The sequence below is a fragment of the Elephas maximus genome, chromosome 6 (genome assembly GCF_024166365.1).
Source record: "Elephas maximus indicus isolate mEleMax1 chromosome 6, mEleMax1 primary haplotype, whole genome shotgun sequence".
In the NCBI taxonomy this organism is placed as follows: Eukaryota; Metazoa; Chordata; class Mammalia; order Proboscidea; family Elephantidae; genus Elephas; species Elephas maximus.
Window position 1 is genome coordinate 24,283,113 of NC_064824.1, and position 19,345 is coordinate 24,302,457.

At 36.4% G+C, this 19,345-nt stretch overlaps 1 protein-coding gene across 1 annotated transcript in view; it reads right to left on the bottom strand.

The window, feature by feature from the left end:
- Nucleotides 1-2,122: 2,122 nt before the first annotated feature.
- DPP10 (dipeptidyl peptidase like 10) overlaps nucleotides 2,123-19,345 on the bottom strand; it is an 846,520-nt gene continuing 829,297 nt past the window's right edge. Inside the window, exons 22-26 of the mRNA XM_049889192.1 lie at nucleotides 12,635-12,734; nucleotides 12,306-12,364; nucleotides 12,116-12,188; nucleotides 3,728-3,801; nucleotides 2,123-2,398 (exon numbers count right to left, since the gene is read on the bottom strand). Coding sequence (XP_049745149.1) covers nucleotides 2,264-2,398; nucleotides 3,728-3,801; nucleotides 12,116-12,188; nucleotides 12,306-12,364; nucleotides 12,635-12,734 — 441 coding nt within the window. The 3' untranslated portion in view covers nucleotides 2,123-2,263. The remainder of the gene's footprint in view (nucleotides 2,399-3,727; nucleotides 3,802-12,115; nucleotides 12,189-12,305; nucleotides 12,365-12,634; nucleotides 12,735-19,345) is intronic.

Genomic DNA, 19,345 nt, shown 5'->3' on the forward strand with positions numbered 1-19,345 from the left:
TGGTGACTATGTGTTGGTGAACATTACCTTTAACTAAAATGGCCCAATTATTAAAACTCATCATGGGGATTGAAATTCGTCTTCTTCCTACTAAACAATATGTCTTCATCTGAGCTATTTTTAGTCTTTAAGGTCAAAGTGGGTTCCAGGCAAATGTCAGTCATGTTAGAAACTGTATTAACTGAAAAATAGATAAACATTGATGATAATAATAAAACAAGAGAAATAATGAACAGTAAAAGGTAAATACTTTTTAAAATGTTACTCAAATAGACATCCAATAAAACCACATCTTTCAGACAACATAATTATTTGCATCATAAAAAACTCTAGTGCTTGAAGTTTAAAATACTGATTAAAAAGCTTCAGTTGGACATCAAATCAGCCTAAAAAGAAATTTCCATCTTAATAAAATAGGCAAAACTTTCCTTTTAAACATCACAACATATTTTGTTCATTAAAAAAAAAAAATTGTATATCGTTTGTGAAAAATATCTGACATGGGTCTTTCAAAAGAGAGAATCTTTCCCATTTTAAATGGAATTCAGAAGGGCAGTGAAGATACAATTCCAAAGCATCTGGAAGAAAAGTGGACTACCCAATCAATAATTCACACATTTTTAAATATTCAGGGGTTTTTTGGTTGATCCTTCCATAAAACAGGTGAGTGACTGAAGGAATTCTTAACGTTTTCGTGGTTCCTTTTATTGTTCTGGTATCATGGTAATCTAGCCTGCCCTAAAGACTGTCTTAAACCACAAAAACATGGTATAGTGCTTAGGTTTATGTGAACTTTGAAGGCTGGCTAGAGACTTTTAGACATCGTCTGGATGATTCCTAAAGTGAAGGGAGAAGATATTCTTGGGCTTAAGTCACCAAAGTTAATATTCTCATGATTTAAATTGACTTCAGGCAGTCAAGTTTCTTTTTCACTCTCAGTTACTTACTGCTGTAAGCCAACATAGCACGGGAATTGATGCATTTTTTGCCTTCAATTCAAAATAAATAGCAGACACTGCTATTGAGAACTTTTTGGGCGATGAATAAAAAATATTTCATTACTTATTCTCACCAGAAGGATTTCAATTAAATAGTAACAGATGTACTGGGCAGGCACGGAATACTAAATAGTAACTGGTAAATGAAATAATCAAGTTCCTTGCTTTTACAATGACAATGAGAATGGATTCTGCATCAAGAGATAGAAGTTAAAAGGACCAAGTATTTAAAAAAAGTCTTTTCCACCAAAAGAGCAAAATAGCACTCAGTGGCATTGCATTAACAAAATTCCTTTATCAGAAACTATAATTTAATATTTAAGTATCTAATTTACATGTGACAAGGTATCATATCCAAAAAAATTAAATTGCAACTAGAAAACTATTAACCACTAAAAACAATACCAAACACAACCCAAACATTTATAGGAAAGCAATAGCTAGAATTTGAATTGGAAAAAAATGTCTCATTATATTTGGCTCATTAAACAAAGTATCCATTATAGTCTGTATAAGAGCATCTCTTCTAATTCATCAACATTTTCTGCTTTTCGCGTGAATAACATGTAAGGAGAGTTCTATAGACTGCGTATGCACACGTGTGTGTAGATATAGTGTGCGGCATACATCTGTGTGCCGATTTAAAGATATTGTATCTACTGATAAATGGCTGAACTTTGGAAGGTGCTGAAATCCATATTTCTACATGTCCTCTGAATCATTTAATAATGCCTTTTTAAAAACAGAAGTTACATAAAATACTCTGTATTTTTATTAACTGAACATTTTCTTAAGCATAATAATAGACAATGAAAGAATTGCACTTATTGTAAAGGGTACAGTAAAGTGTTAGACTGCAGCTCAGCCATCAGAGATCAGGGACCATTGTACTGATAAGTTGTGCATTATATGCAAAGAGAAGGGTGGCCATGGAAAATAAAATGAGAGCAACTAGTTACAGAACAAACAGGGGGGAACAGAAGAAAACATGCACTGCTCCTACTTTAATGCAAAACTAACTTCTCCCAGGAAACCAACCCTTTGACCTTCTTTCTACAAAGGAACAGCTTCTGCACCCTTGGCAACACAGTAGACTTGGACTTTTGTATTCAAATTCTAGGTCATTGTCTCTGACTGTGCTGTTCCAGCGTCATCTCCTTAAGCTGCCCTCAAAATCCTGAAGCATCTGCGATATGACAGTCAGTCTCTCAGTTAGGTTTCATTGAGCCTCAATATCCCCTTCGGTCCGATACAAATAGGGTCCATTATTCATCTTCTTCTGGTTCTTGTGGTAACTCAGCTATTTCTTCCTTTAAACAATCACTGAAGAATCTGAGGATTGTGCTGTAGAGGTGATACTTGCTCTTCTCAGATATGTGATGACCTTCATCTGGGTAGACCTAAGATGTGGACGGGAAAAGAGACTTAAGTTACCAAAGCAGCTCTTCTCCTTTCCATCAGCATTCATTCCTTTAGTCCCGGTGGCATGGAACCTAGGAGAAATGCTAACTAACAAAAATTTCACCTAATTCAACTTCAAGTTCTTTATGCTAGGCATTTTTTAGTTATAAGCATAACATAATTGCTATGAGATGAAACAGTTTTGTTTTTTTTTAATTTAAGCTGGGACTTCGTTGGCAAAAAAATAAATAAGTAAAGGTAGACTTCCTTGTTCATGCCCTTTCCAATATAAATGGCACAAGTGATTTCTTTTTAAAGTACAAATATGACCAAGTAAATTCTGAGTGAATTTTTTTTTAAATGGCCCTTTAGGTGACCTGTGAATAAAACCCCATACTTGTGAACATAGCTTCCGGCATGGCCCATCACATATTAACCTCTACATTTTCATCTTTCATTGCCTAACCCTGGTATTCTGTGCGTTAGATATGTTGAAGCACTTTCAGTTCTAGCTGCTGAGGAATTCTTTTCAATGCTTTTCACTTCTATGGCTCCTCCACCAGACTGAAAGTTCCTTGCTGGTATCAAGTATGTCTTATCAACCATCTTAGCCTAGTGGTCACTCACTGTGAGCAAATAAGTCTTTGACAATTAGGTCTCAAATGGGGTCGAATGTATGAATACAAATGATGTTTTATCCTTTCTTCCTCTCTTGTAATATTTCCTCAAAACATGTTTTGATAAGTCTGATGAAAAGAGAGGGAAGGCAAGAAAGGGGACAAGATAATAAATAGAAAGCTATTTATTATCAGTGATATGAGCAAATTTTGAGGAGAAAAAGCTATTTTTGAAGGAGCTCATGCAACCCAGTTGTAATGCACGAACTGATCCCTATTCTCGATGTAATTAGGAGTCAAGGACACAATCTCTGGTACCTAAACGCACATAGTTAAAAGTAATGGCAGGGATGGGGGCGGTTGGAGTAGTGCAGAGGGTAAGAGCGTGATGACTACGTAAGGGACAATGGAAGAGGCAGCCCTAACCCATAGAAGACCAAGTGTGGTGTTCTGCCAAAGCAATCCTCTTAATCATCTGAGGGAACCAGATTTTAAATACATATTATAAGAACTCACTAAAGTTGAAGCCCTGACTGAAAGTTCAAAGAAAGACTCTTACAGATGAAGATGGAAGTCCCCACAGAGCTAGTAGTCCCTTCCCTGAGAACTAGGGGCAATCAATCACAGGCATAAGCCTGCAGAAGGTGGATTCTGTACCTTGCAACCCAAAGACCGAGGTAGGAAAGCACAGTCTTCTGAAAAAGTCCTTACCTGCATAGTATAATTCACTCCGGCTTTTATTAGGTGTTTGATTAATTCTGCTGAATGCTGGAAATGAACTTTCGCTGCAAGACATTAAATAATGATATTTGAAGGAAGGAAGTTTATTAAGACCCATATTTTTTCATATCATTGTTTCCAAAGAGATTAACTCTTTTATTTTACATATGTTACACATTTAAAAGAGTGATATCTAGGTTTAACTAGAAAGCCAGTGGACATGATGGTGATTAAAATATTGAGCTTCACATTATAAAAAAATAAACAAAAAACAGGTGCTGTCACTAAGCCTGTACTTACTCCATGGGATGGTATTTAGGTTTACTTCATTGGTTGTCACTTATTATTTCTAATTGTTCACATCCTTTATACCATTATACAAATTTTAACATAGCAAATGTTGATCTGGATGTTCATACAGCAAGCCAACTTTCTCTTCCTTCCTGAAGATTCCTAGTGCCCACTTTCAGTTAGGTAATGACCTTCTGCCTTATTATTTTAAATTAGAATAGAATACCCAATGTTACAAAATAACATGTATATCTCACTATGACAAAAAAAAGGCATCGACATTGAGTTGATTCTGGCTCATAATGACCCTCTTAATATGGACCAATCTGGTTACTTCTGTATCTTTCTTTATTCCTCTTCCTGAACTTGATATCCAAAACTCTGACATCAGGGGCAAAGTATTCTAGGGATTTGGTAATACAGATTGTCACTAAGTAGCTATGAAGACTGGGGCCAGTCTCCAAAATCTCTCTATGTATCAGTTTGCTCATATGCTACCTGGGGGTATTCATTCCTGTCCTCTGTATCTCTCCAAATTTTTGTAAATAACTTTTAAGCTAATATTTTTAAACTGTCCTTGCAAAACCAGGGCAGTTTTATCCATAGTTTCAGCTTCTTTATTACTGTAATTAACTACTACTGATTAATCGTACTACCTAGCAATCCTTTCAATCTTTTTTTAAATATGCCCAGGATCTTTTTAAACATCTTCTTATTGTACTTAATGGGAAAATTACCACCAAATCTTTAAATAAGTATAAATTGTTCTATAAATGTAAGCTGGTAGAGATGCTAATTACTAGCATCAATGACTAAGGGAAGATGGTCCCCATATAATTTGTTCACTATTTCAGAAAAATACAAAAAAGACCCCATTCTTATTCTATATGGATACAGCTGAAAAACATAAAAATCCAAAGGGATTTTTCAATAGGAATTTTTTCTTTTTAATTTCTAGTACAAAGCATATTCCTACTTGTGATGTGCTCCTTTCTAAACAGGGGTATTAGAAGTCTAATTGGTCAAGTTAACTGATTTGCTGGCAATTTTTGAAGGTAATATTAATCATAGTAGCATTACAGTTCATTGACTGAACACCTGTTATCCAACAGGTCCATAATATGTACGTGTGCATGTGTGTGTATGTGTGTACATGTGTCTGCCTCTGCGCACACACAAGTGTTTCCTCTGAAAGGAGCAGTCTGAATCTCTGCATTTTATCAGTTGTGGAAGCACCAAGTCCTTGATTGGTCAAGTCAGACAGGAATAACATGGTTCACCTTAATAGCTACAACATATTGACAGAGAAATTTGAAATATCCCTAATATCTTCCAGGATGATGGCTAAATTTAAAGTAATTTATATTTGAATATAACTTGTTTATTCAGAGCACAGTGAATAAGAGCCTCCGTATCTGGATTCAAATCCCCCATTCAATAATGGTATGATTTTTGGCAAGCATAAACTCCTTAAGGTTTATTTTCCCAATCTGTTACATAAGAAAATTAATAATATCTACCATACAATCTTTTCCTGAATAACAAATAAGATACTCTTAAAAGCTTTTAACACATTTTCTGACATATGTTGTTGCTGTTGTTATTGTTAGGTGACTTCGGGTCCATTCCGACTCATAGCAACACTATGCACAACAGAAGGAAACACTGCCCGGTCCTGCGCCATCCTCACAATCGTTGCTATGCTTGAGCCCACTGTTGTAGCCACTGGGTCAATCCATCTTGTTGAGGATCTTCCTCTTTTTTGCTGACCCTCCACTTTACCAAGTATGATGTCCTTCTCCAGGGACTGATCTCTCCTGACAACATGCCCTAAGTATGTGAGACATAGGCCCGCCATCCTTGCTTCTAAGGAGCATTCTCCTTGCACTTCTTCCAAGATAGACTTGTTCATTCTTTTGGCAGTCCATGGTATATTCAATATGCTTTGCCCACACCACAAATCAAAGGCATCAACTCTTCTTCTGTCTTCTTTATTCACTGTCCAGCTTTCACACGCATATGAGGTGAATGAAAACACCAATCTTTGCTTTTCAACACTTTAGAGAGCTCTTTTGCAGCCAATTTGCCCAATGCAATGCATCTTTTGATTTCTTGATTGCTGCTTCCATGGGTGTTGATTGTGGATCCAAGTAAAATGAAATCCTTGACAACCTCAAACTTTTCTCCATTTATCATTATGTTGCTTATTGGTCCAGTTGTGAGGATTTTTGTTTTCTTTATGTTGATGTGTAATCCATCTTGAAGGCTGTAGTCTTTGATCTTCATCAGTAAGTGCTTCAAATCCTCCTCACTTTAAGCAAGCAAGGTTGTGTCATCTGCACAACGCAGGTTATTAATGAGTCTTCCTCCAATCCTGATGCCCCGTTCTTCAAATAGTCCAGCTTCTTGGATTATTTGCTCAAAGTACAGGTTGAATAGGTATGGTGAAAGGATATGTCTTAGTCGTCTAGTGCTGCTATAACAGAAATACCACAAGTGGATAGCTTTGACAAAGAGAAATTTATTCTCTCATAGTCTGCTCCTGGCACTGCTTTCTTGGTGATATGAGGTCCCCATGTCTCTCTGCTCTCTTCTCTCTTTAACCTCTCAAATGAGATTGGCTTAAAACACTACCTAATCTTGTAGACTTCATCAATATAATTGCCACTAATCCATCTTGTTACATCATAGTGATAGGATTTACAACATACAGGCAAATCACATCAGAAGATAAAATGGGAAACAACCACACAAGAAATCATGACCTAGCCAAGTTGACAGATATTTTGGGGGGGCACAATTCAATCCATGACAGGATACAACCCTGATGCACACCTTTCCTGACTTTTAACCATGCAGTTATCTCCTTGTTCTGTTTGAACAAGGGCTTCTTGATCCATGTACAGATTCCTTATGAGCACAATTAAGTGTTCTGGAATTCCCATCCTTCACATTCTTATCCATAATTTATTATGATCCACACAGTCAGAATGCCTGAGCATAGTCAATGAAACACAGGTAAACATTTTTCTGGTATTCTCTGTCTTCAGCCAGGATCCATCTGACATCAGCAATGATATCACTGGTTCCACGTCCTCTTCTAAATTTGCCCTGATTTCTGGCAGTTCCCTGTCAATATACTGCTGCAGCCACTTTTGAATGATCTTCAGCAAAATTTTGCTTGCGTGTGATATTAATGATATTGTTTGATAATTTCCTCATTCAGTTGGATAACCTTTCTTAGGAATAGGCATAAATATGGATCTCTCCCAGTCTGTTGGCCAGATAGCTGTCTTTCAAATTTCTTGGCATAGGAGAGTGAGCACTTCCAGGCTGCATCCATTTGTTGAAACATCTCAGTTGATATTCCGTCAATTCCCGGAGCCTTGTTTTTCACCAATGCCTTCAGTTCCATTTGGAACTCTTCCTTCAGTATGGTTCCTGATCATATGTTACCTCCTAAAATGGTTGAATGTTGACCAATTCTTTTTGGTAGAGTGACTCTGTATTCCTTCCATCTTCTTTTGATGCTTCCTGTGTCATTTAATATTTTTCCCATAAAGTCCTTCAATATTGCAACTTAAGGCTTGAATTTTTTCTCCAGTTTTTTCAGCTTGAGAAATGCTGAGCTTATTCTTCCCTTTTGGTATTCTATCTCCAGGTCTTTGCACATGCCATCATATAATACTTTGTCTTCTGGAGCTGCCCTTTGAAATTTTCTGTTCAACTCTTTGGCTACATCATATTTCCTTTTCCTTTAGCTACTCGAGGTTCAAGAGCAAGTTTCAGAGTCTCCTCTGACATCCATTTCGGTCTTTCCTTTCTCTTCTGTCTTTTTAATGTATGATGTGCTTGACGTCATTTCACAATTGGTCTGGTCTTCAGTCACTGGTGTTAAATGCATCAAATCTATTCTTGAGATGGTCTATAAATTCAGGTGGGATATACTCAAGGTCATACTTTGGCTCTTGTGGACTTGTTCTAATTTTCTTCAGTTTCAACTTGAACTTGTATATGAGTAATTTATGGTCTGATCTGCAGCTGGCCCCTGGCCTTCTTCTGACTGATGGTACTGATTGTCTTTTTCCACAGATGTAGTCGATTTGATTCCTGTTTATTTCACCTGGTGAGGTCCACGTGTATAGTCGCTGTTTATGTTTATTGCTGAAAAAAGGTATTTGCAATGAAGAAGTCGTTAGTCTTGCAAGATTCTATCATGGGACCTCCGGCATCGTTTCTATCACCAAGGCCATATTTTCCAACTACCAGTCCTTCTTCTTTGTTTCCAACTTTCGCATTCCAATCACCAGTAATTTTCAGTGCATCCGCATTGCATGTTGTATCAATTTCAGGCTGCAGAAGTTGATAACAATCTTCGATTTCTTCATCTTCTTGGCCTTAGTGGTTGGTGCATACATTTGAATAATAATCATATTAACTGATCTTCCTTGCAGGCATATGGATATTATCCTATCACTGACAGTGTTGTCTTTTGGGATAGATCTTGAAATGTTCTTTGCGAAGATGTATGCAACATCATCCCTCTTCAAGCTGTCATTCCGGCATAGTAGACCATATGATTGTCCAATTCAAAATGACCAGTACCAGTCCATTTCAGCTCACTGATGCCTAGGATATTGATCTTTATGCGTTCCATTTCATTTTTGACAATTTCCAATTTTCCTAGATTCTTACATTGTACACTCCAGGCTCTGATTATTAATGGATGTTTGCAGCTGTTTCTTCTCATTTTGAGTCATGCCACATTAGCAAATGAAGGGCCTGAAAGCATGACTCCATCCATGTCATTAAGGTCGACTCTAATTTGAGAAGGCAGCTCTTCCGGAACCAGTCATATTTTGAGTGCCTTTCAACCTGAGGGGCTCATCTTCTGGCACTATATCAGAAAATATTCCACTGCATAATGTTTTCACTGGCTGATTCTTCTCAGGAGTAGATGGCCAGGTCCTTCTTCCTAGTCTGTCTTAGTCTGGAAGCTCAGCTGAAAACTGTGCACTAAGGGTGTCTCTGCTGGTATGTGAATACTGGTGGCATAGCTTCCAGCAACAGAGCAACACACAAGCCCCCACAGTAAGACAAACTGACAGATGCATGGGGGTCTGACATATAAAAAAAATTTTTTTTTTTTTTTTTATGTCGGGGTTTAATAATTGCTACTTATTACTATTAGGGGTCCCTAGATGGAACAAATCGTTAATCACTGAACTATTAACCAAAATGTTGGCAGTTTAAACCCACCCAGAGGCACCTTGAAAGAAAGAGCTGGCAATTTGCTCCCCAAAAGTCATAGCCCTGAAAACCCTATGGAGTGCAGTTCTCCTCTGCAACATATGGGGTCACCATGAGTCAGAATTGACTTGATGGTATCTGGTTTGCTTTTTTAATGCTATTACTATTCAAATGGATGCAAGGTCTTAATACCTTAGAACAAAATTCTAACCTCCTTCAAAATTTTCTGCTCTCTCATTATTTTTTCACCAAATAAATAATTGCTAGGCTATCATTTTTTTTTTTTAGGCTATCATCTAAGTTCTAATTTTTTTTAGATTTTCAGAAATTTAGCAAAGATAGTACAGAGAGTTCCTTTATACCCCTCACCCAATTTCCACTATTCTTACTATATTATTATGGCACTTTAAGGAGCCCTGGTGGTACACTGGAGCCCTGGTGGCACACTAGTTAAGTGCCTGGTTGCTAACCAAAAGTCCGCAGTTTGAATCCACCAGCTGCTCCTTAGAAACCTTAGAGGGAAGTTCTACTCTGTCCTATAGGGTCACTATGAGTCAGAACTGACTTGATGGAAATGGATTTCATTTTGTTTTTGTTGTGCAGTGGTTACAGTTTGAACCCACCAGCTGCTCTACAGGAGAAAGACATGGCAGTCAGCTTCAGTAAAGATTGTTGTTGTTAGGTGCCATCGAGTCCGTGTCAACTTTTAGCAACCCTATGTACCACAGAATGAAACACTGCCTGGCCCTGCACCATTCTCACAATCGTTGTTATGCTTGAGCCCATCGTTGTAGCCACTGCATCAATCCGTCTTGTTGAGGGTCTTCCTTTTTTCTGCTGACCCTGTACTTTACCAAGCATAATGTCCTTCTCCAGGGACTGATTCCTCCTGACAACATGTCCAAAGTATATAAGACGTAGTCTCATCATCCTTGCTTCTAAGGAGCATTCTGGCTGTACAGGAAAAATTACAGCCTTGGAAACCTTATAGGGCAGTTCTACTCTGTCCTGAAGAGTTGCTGAGGGTTGGACGTCTCAGCAATGTGTTCGCTTTTTTTTTTTTTGGTTAGTCATAACTAAGAAACACTGGTACATTACCTTTAAGTAAATTCTACACTTCATTTAGATTTCACTAATTTTTTTCCTTGTATCCTTGTCTGTCCCAGGTTCCCATCCAGGTTACCACAGAGCGTTTAGTTGCCAGGTGTCTTTTTTCTCTAGTCTATGAGATTTTCTCAGATTTTCCTCATTTTTGGTGACCTGGACTCTTTTAAGGAGTACTGGTCAGATATGTTGTAGAATGTTCCTCAGCTTGGGTTTGTCTGAGTGTTTCTCATGGTTAGACTGTGGTATGGACTTCTGGGAGGAAAACCATAAAGTGCCATTTTCATCATGTCAAAGGGCACAAAGAAAAACATAACTTATCACTGTTAACCTTGCTCACCTGGCTGAAACAGTGTTTATCAGCTTTCTTCGATGTAAAATTTCTGTTTTCTTCCCTTTCCACACAGTATTCTTAAGGAGCGATTCACTAACTGCAGCCTAAACTCAAAGATAGGGAGGAGAGATAAGCTCCACCTCCCTGGAGGGAAACGTCCACATAAAACTTTGAAATTCTTCAGTAAGGGAGATTTGCCTTTTATTCCCCATTTATTTACTTATTCAATTATTTGTTTATAACAATATGGATCTAGGGTGTAATTTAGTAACTACTACATGACATGCTTGAGAATTAAGGTCTGGAACTGGCTATATAATTATTTTGATATGGGAACTTCATAGTGATTTTTGGCTGTAAAATAGGTTGAAAATACTGAGGCTGGGCAGCGTGGTTCAATGAAAACAAGTTCAATGTTTAGGAAAGAGTGATTCAAGACTTTGGCTCCCTTGCTCACTTGCCAGGTAGCCTTGGGTAAATCAGTTTTTCTTTTCTCCTTGAAATTTATTTTTCTTATCTGTGAATGGGGCTGTAAATACTTGGTCTCCTATTGTAAGGTATCACATAGGATAATAAAAATATAATTTCTTTGAGTCCTAAAAGCTTCAGGTGGATATAAAATATTATTTATTAGTAGTAGTGTCTATCACATGCATCTCCAGTGTATAAAGTAATGGATACAATGAGAAGTGATATAAAAATGGCTTAAAAAAAAAGAAGAAAACTTATTTCAGCTTCATTGTAGTAAGTAACCCGTTGCCACTGAGTCAGTTTCAACTCATAGTGACCCTATAGGACAGAGTAGAACTGCCCCATAGGGTTTCCAAGGAGGGCCTGGTGGATTCAAAATGCTGACCTTTTGGTTAGCAACTGAACTCTTAAGAACTACAGCACCAGGGTTTCCATTCAAGTGAGTAGGCTCAACAAAATTTCACTTCAGTGCTGACATCTTCTTGTGCTCCTGTAATCTTCCAGGCTAGTGTCCCTTTGAGCTGTGCTGAAAAATACAATAGCCACTGGTCACATGTGGCTATTCAAATTTGAATTAATTAAAACTAAATACAATTCAAAACTCAGTTCCTTAATTACGCCAATCAGTTTTCAAATGTCTTGAGTCACACGTGTCCAGTGGCTACTGTATGGAACAACATAGATGTAGAACGGACAGGTTTTTGAGGTTTATTGCCTCTTCTCAGTATTGGGATTCCCTCCTTGTACTCACTCCCTGAGGTCTGCTATGGTGTCCTTTTGTGTTTCCTAGGCAAGGTCAAGCATCTGTTTCTTTGTGCCACTCTACTCTACTTACAAACTCAGAAGGTTTACAAGACCTCATTTTTTAGATGTACCCCATTGTACGAGGTCAGGCTCTGTCAAAGACTAGCACGAAATATAGTACTTACTGTCGGCGGTCCCATGAATTATCAATATATTTTCTTCTCTTAAGCCATGAATGTTGTGTAGCACACTGGATGCCTAGAAAGGAAAGCACATATGTCTATAAACATATATATCTAACCATGCAATTTGACTGGGTTTTTAGGAAAAAAAAAAAAAAAACTCTTCTTTTTTCATTATTTAAAAATTATGTACCTGGTAAGTGCTTTCTTCCTTAGATGGCATACCAAGGTATCTTTCAGAGAAAGCTGATGCTGTGACCCAAGAAAACAGAAACTTAAGAATAAACTAAAAATCATCTCACTAGTATATTTCATTATTTAATTCCCACATTTCACATTAGTTCTCATGCCCCAGTAAAATCAGTTGAATAAGGGAGGTGATAAGCTGCTGAAGATATGGTTTAATAAAAAAAAAAAAAAAATAACCCTTGATAAATGAGCTCAGTTGTGTGCCTCTGAATTGGGGTTTTCTTTTGTACAAATTAAGCCATTAAATTAGGTCGTTCTGTAGGAAATACTCACCATACAACTTCATGTCTGTGATGGGTGCCACCACTGAGCCACATTTAAAAAGCTTTTCATCCGATTTTAAGATCATTGATGCAATATAGCCACCATACCCCTGGCAAAATAAAAAGTCATAACAATGACTCAATATCACTGCTTGGTAATCTACATACAGGAATATACAAATAATGCCAGACTTGAGAAATAATACACCAACATCATTTTGTGCAAATGATCATTTTGAAAAGATTTCTTTAGTTTTTTATATAAGTCTGATTTTAACAGCTTGAAATCAAATATAAAATTAATTATGTAACACCAAATGTCAAATATTTGTTTTTTAATTTCATATTATACATCTGGTAACAACCCCAAATAATTTGAAGCTAGGAAAATAAAGCATTCATTGAATTGGATATCATTTAATTCAGATTACATGCACACACACAGAGACATTAAAATAAAACATTAAAAATGAATGTGGTTATGTAGAATCAGAAAAATAAAGTAAAAGGTATAAAATATTTCATTATGCTTTCAATTTCACACAACTAAATATTGAAGAAAATGGGATGGGCTGAATAAAGTTGCTAGTTAGGTGAATTGGACTACTGATTGCTTAGGGTTAATTTTTAAATATCCTCTTACAATGTTTTTGAGCAAATTTAATAAAAAATTTTTCAAATTAAATCCATCAGTCCAGTTATCATTTATATCCCATGATCTGACTGGAAAAGTTCTAGGGGAAATTTTAGCAATTACAGGAATGCTAGGCTAAAATGATCTATTTTGGTATGCTAATTTTTTTTTTAGAAATTAATTTTCAGCAATACTATGGGGAATACTCTTTATCCTGCTGTATATAAGAATTCCCTGGGGGAGGGATTAAAAACTATTAACACCCAGCACTTAGTCCCAGAAGTTCTGCTACAACTGGTTCATAATGAAGTCTATCTTTTAAAGATTTTCAGATGATTGTAAAGTGATCTTGGGCTAAAGGCGTCTGTCATTGGCACTAAAGTCTTGCGATGAAAAATACAGAATTTCATCTGTGCTTATTTGGAACAACATTTAAAAATTGTACATGAAAATTCATATTACAGTCATATATTACTGAAGTGGCTGAGTGAACTGTGGCATTTTAGAACTGGAATATTTAGGTAGTACTTATAAGCTGAGGAGTCCTGGTGGTATAAATGGTTAAGCACTTGGATACTAACCAAAAGTTTGTTGGTTTGAACCCACACAGCTGTTCTGCAGGACAAAGACCTGGCGATCTGCTTCCCTGAAGATGACGGCCAAGAAAACCCTATATTTCTAGTCTGTCACGTGGGGTCATCATGAGTCAGAATCAACTCCATGGCACCCAACAACTGAAGCTCAAACAAAACTTCTCTCACAATTAGAAACTAACAGAAAGAAAATTGTCCTTTATAGAGTTCAGCCACATCAAAGTGCTTTTGCCCAGTCACACTGCGACAGATAGAGCATTACCCCATTAAAAAACCCATTGCCGTCAAGTCCCTTCCAACTCATAGTGACCCTATAGGACAGACTAGAACTGCCCTGTAGGGTTTCCAAGGAGCTCCTGTTGGATTTGAACTGCCGACCTCTTGGTTAGCAGCCGTAGTGCTTAATCACTAAGTCACCAGGGTTTCCGTAGGAGCATTAGGTCAGCAAAATTTGAAAGTAGTAGTCTCAAATGTCTTAACATACCTAGGGTATGGAAGAGGTGGGGTGAGACATGCAAAGCAAGCAAATAAATAGTGCTTACAAAGCAAAAGTAGTGATAGCCCTTGAAAGTCCTGTCCCTAGAGGGAGCTTTTCTAGTACAGTGGGTTCAGTTCCCTGAGGTGGCAATGGAAGCTGAGTGTTGCAGCCAAGAGGCTTCAAAGGGGTTCCACAGCATCATGCATCTTGGTTGATTTACATAATTTCTCTGGTTCTAATTTCACAATGGCCAAGAACACTTTCAACCGAGTGTGATCTGGCTTTTTATGTATCCTGACTACATTGAAAGAATAGCTGAATATTCCAATCAAACAAGACAACTTTATACATGTAATATAAATCAATAAATTGACTTTATATATATATATATAATTTTAATCTCAGTTTCACTTGTCTCTCAGAGTCTGATTATCTCCAGGAAGAAAATGCCTTTAATAGGAGGGGTATCTCCTAGAACAATGCTTTTCAACTCAAAAGTGCATTCAAGTCACTTGGGAATCTTGTTAAAATGCAGATTCAGATTCAGTAGATCTGGGGTGGGGCCTAAGATTCTGCATTTTTTAACTAGCTCCCAGGGAATGCTTATGCTACTGGTCCATATTTTAAAATAGCAGTTTCTTATGGCATAATAACATAATACAGCTGTCTATCAGAAGAGTCTTCCTAGATCCAGCCAATCTTCTCTAAACCAATGAAATGTGGTACAAACATACAATGGAAAATTACTCTGCCATAAAGAGAAATGAAGTCTTGATACATGCCACAACATGGAAGAACTTGGAAAACATTATGCCGAGTGTAATAAGTCAGACACAAAAGGACAAAAACTGTATGATATCACTTATATAAGATACCTACAGTAGGCAAATGTATAAAGATTAGAGTTCAATATTGGTTAACAGGGGGAGTAGTGAAAGGAAAGGGGGGAAGCATTATTTAGGTGGCATTGAGTTTTTGTTTATGGGGATGGGATATTTGGTAACAGATATCCGTGATGATTGCACAAAATGATTGACGTAATTTGTTTTATTGAATTGTACACGTGAAAAGTGTAGAAGTGGCAAATGTTGGTATAGGTTGAATTGTGTCCCCCCCCCGCAAAATGCGTATCAACTAGGCTAGGTCATAATTCCCAGTATTGTGTGGTCTGTCCACCATTTTGTGACCTCATGTGATTTTCCTATGTGTTGTACATCCTAACCTCTATGATGTTAAAGAGGCAGGATTAGAGGCAGTTATACTAATGAGGTAGGGCTGAATCTACAGAATTAGGATGTATCTTGAGTCAACCTCTTTTGAGATATAAAAGAGAGAATCAAGCAGAGAGGAGGGGGACATCCTACCACCAAGAAAGATGAGCCGGGAGCCTAGCACACTCTTTGGACTCGAGGTTCCAGCACTGGGAAGGTGCTAGACCAGGGGAAGATTGATGACAAGGACCTTACCCCAGTGACAACAGAGAGTTAAAGCCTTCCCCTGGAGGTGACACCCTGAATTCATACTTCTAGCTTTCTAGACTGTGAGAGAATAAATTTCTGTTTGTGAAAATCATCCACTTGTGCTATTTCTGTTATAGCAGCACTAGATAACTAAGACACTTGTCTTCTCTACATTTTTACAACAGTTAAAAATACCTGAATACCCACTAAGACAATTAAACCAGAATCCATGGAGACTGGGCATCGGATGGAGTTTATCATGTGATTCTAAAGTGAAGTCAGAGAGTTGTAAACACTGCTTCAGCACAAGGAGTTATATTTTATATTTACTTTTTTTAATATGAAAATTTGGGATTTAATGAAGCTAAGTACTCTGTAAGACTTAATGATAGTGAAAGCTTTTAGATAAAATTCTGTCTGTAGCATTTAAAAATCAAATCCAAATGCTGCTTTAATTTGATTTATTTCATAGAAATAACTTCTATTTTTAAAAGAAAATCAGCACGGGTAGGAATTAGAATAAATTAAATTTTACTTTCTCACTTTCACTTCTACCATTTTATATTTATTCGCTTGAAGGCAGGAATAACTCAGGAAAGAGTTCTTGGAAAATATATTCCAGAAGACAGCTAGAATCAAAGTGCAAGCCCTAGCTCAATGTAAAGATGGCAATTAATTTTTTTTTTTTAAACCAGCTCATATCTATCAGGTTGGTTAAAAAAAAACTGAGTATCATCATACTGATTTTGAAGTCAATTAGAGAATGTTCCTTATTTGATTTAGATTAAAAACAGTCAGAATATTGGGTTTAAGCTCCTCTGTTTCAATTGTGCTGTCATTTTATTGGTTTCCCACTTATTAGATTTTCCCATTAATTATGAATGTTTTATCACCTCTATTTGCAATGTTTTTTAGCATTACTCATGTATCTGATCATTTTTAATTTTATTTAGTGGACCTAAAGGTTAAGAATGTTTCTTGGAATTCTTTTCTTAGAGAAAAAAAAAAAAATTACCGAAGTGTAAGAGACTGAATTCAATAGATAGAAGAACTTATGAGAGTAGGGAATGGGTGCTGCATTGCCATTTTACTGAAAACTTACATTTTTCATAGGTATCATATTTTGAAGTAATCTTCAAATTTTTTTTTTTTGAGATAACCTTCAAATGAGTTCATAAGTATAGTCAAAAGTATATGCTAACAAAATTGATAAAAGAGGTACTTCTTAACAACCTTAGACTTGTATGATTATTGCTGGACCCCATCACGTTTAGTACCCAAAACATTAATATACTATGAATAACACAATCTGTTACATTTCATTGTTTGATATTAAAACTGTTAAGTTGTTTAAAATAAACATTCAAAATGTATCATAATTCTTTTAAACCTGTCCTGATTTTTTTTTCTTCAGCTTATATGTATACTAGCATCTTCAAACCCCAGAAGTGGCTCAGGCTTGTCTCAAACTCTGAGAGTCTCTAACTCAATTGAGAATACACAAAAGTATACCTCTTCACTTACTGACTATCTCATTATCTGACGTTGTTCATTTATGACACTACTAAAAAATCTACTATCTATTTTGCATATTAACGATGTATGTCTGACAGTAATGAATGCTGAAGTGCAAGGCAAGAGCAACGCTGGCCTTGATGGTTAAGATTATGTGTACACTTGGCTGGGCCATGATTCTCAGTGTTTTGCCAGTTACGTAATGTTGTAATTTTGGCAGATGTGTAGTGACGTAATTTGGCAGTATTGTAATGATATAGTCATCCTCCATTTTCATGTAATGTCATTTTCGCATAACTACCTGGTCTCTGGAAGCTAACTGCGCTGATAAGGTCGATGAGTGAGGAATATGTGGGTAAATAATACATGAGGCAGACACAACCTGAAGACATATGGAAAAAATATATATACTCCCACTCTTAGATCATACACAAAAATTAAATCAAAACTGATTCTAGAACTAAATTTAAAGCTAAAACTATAAAACTCCTAGAAGAAAATACAGGAGAAATTTATGTGACATTGAACTAAGAAATACAAAAACGCAGATGATTTCCTCAAAAAAGATGAATTTGATTTAGATAAAAATTGGATATATCTAAATAATAACTTCTTTTCTTCAAAGGTGCTATTAAGACTATGAATAGATAAGACATAGACTATAAAATACACATTGGGAAAAAATATTTGTAAAACACATATCTAACTTAGGGCCCCTATCCAGAATATATGAAAACTTTACAACTCAATAATAGGATGACTTGCAACACAATACTAATTAGATAAAAGATCTGAACAGGCATTTCACAAAAGAAGATATATGAATGAAAATAAGCACATGAAGGGGAAAATAAGAGATAGTAAGCATATATAATAATACCAATAATATTTATATCTATCAGTAATCATAATATAAATGGACAAATTATTCTACAAAAATTGGCGGATGTATTAAAAATATGTATCTCTCTCCTTTACAAAGGAGCACACCAAACCATGCAGACAAGGTTTTAAAATAACCACATGAAAAAGCTTATAACAGGCATGTACTAACCAATTGCAATTTTCACATTAAAAATCATCTTTCATGCTTTTTTAAAAAAAAAATTAATAAAGTGGGTCAGTACAAAACAATAAAGGATTCAGTTCAACAAAAAGATTTAATAATTCTTAACTTGTGAAAACTAAATAATATAGCCTAAAAATATACAAAGCAAAAATTAACCTAACAAGATGAAATTGAATAATTTTACTGAGATATTTTAACACATTTGTCTCATAATCAGAAACCCTGGTGGCAGAGTGGTTAAGAGCTATGGCTGCTAACCAAAGGGTCGGCAGTTCAAATCCACCAGGTGCTCCTTGAAAACTCTATGGGGCAGTTCTGCTCTGTCCTATAGGGTCACTATGAGTCAAAATCGACTCGATGGCAACAGGTTTGTTTTTTTGTTTTTGTCTCATAAATTAGACAGGAAATACATCATCCAATATGTTTATGATTTGAACATCATGATGGACAAGTTTGATTAAATAGTATATTTCTAATTAATAATGGATTGATAAATATGGATATTTGATTAACTGGAATGAAATATTCCTCCTATTTAAAATATGTTTTGTGTTTTGCATTTGTTGCTATCTTAAATCAGTTTGTTGTATGTTTAGTTTGTCCTAGTCAAGCCCAAGACTCATCAATTTTCATACAGTGATCAAGGCATGTTTTTGGACTTATAAAGCAGGGGCTTAGAGTTTTATTCTTTCATGTTTATAGACTCAAATCCAAATGTCTTATCTGGGTATGCAGTACCCATTGTCTGTGCTCAGTCCTCCTCTCAGCCTTATCTCCCATCATTCCCCTCCTTGAGCCTGAGTTATAGTCAATTATGTCATTTCATGTTTTCCAAACACACTCTGCTTACTACTGACACTAGGCATGACCCTCTTCTCCTTACCCTCCACCTACTGAATGGTTTTCATCATCCACTTCATGTCCCACTTTCTCCCTGAAGCATTTACAACTTTCCGAATCGTCTCTAAATCT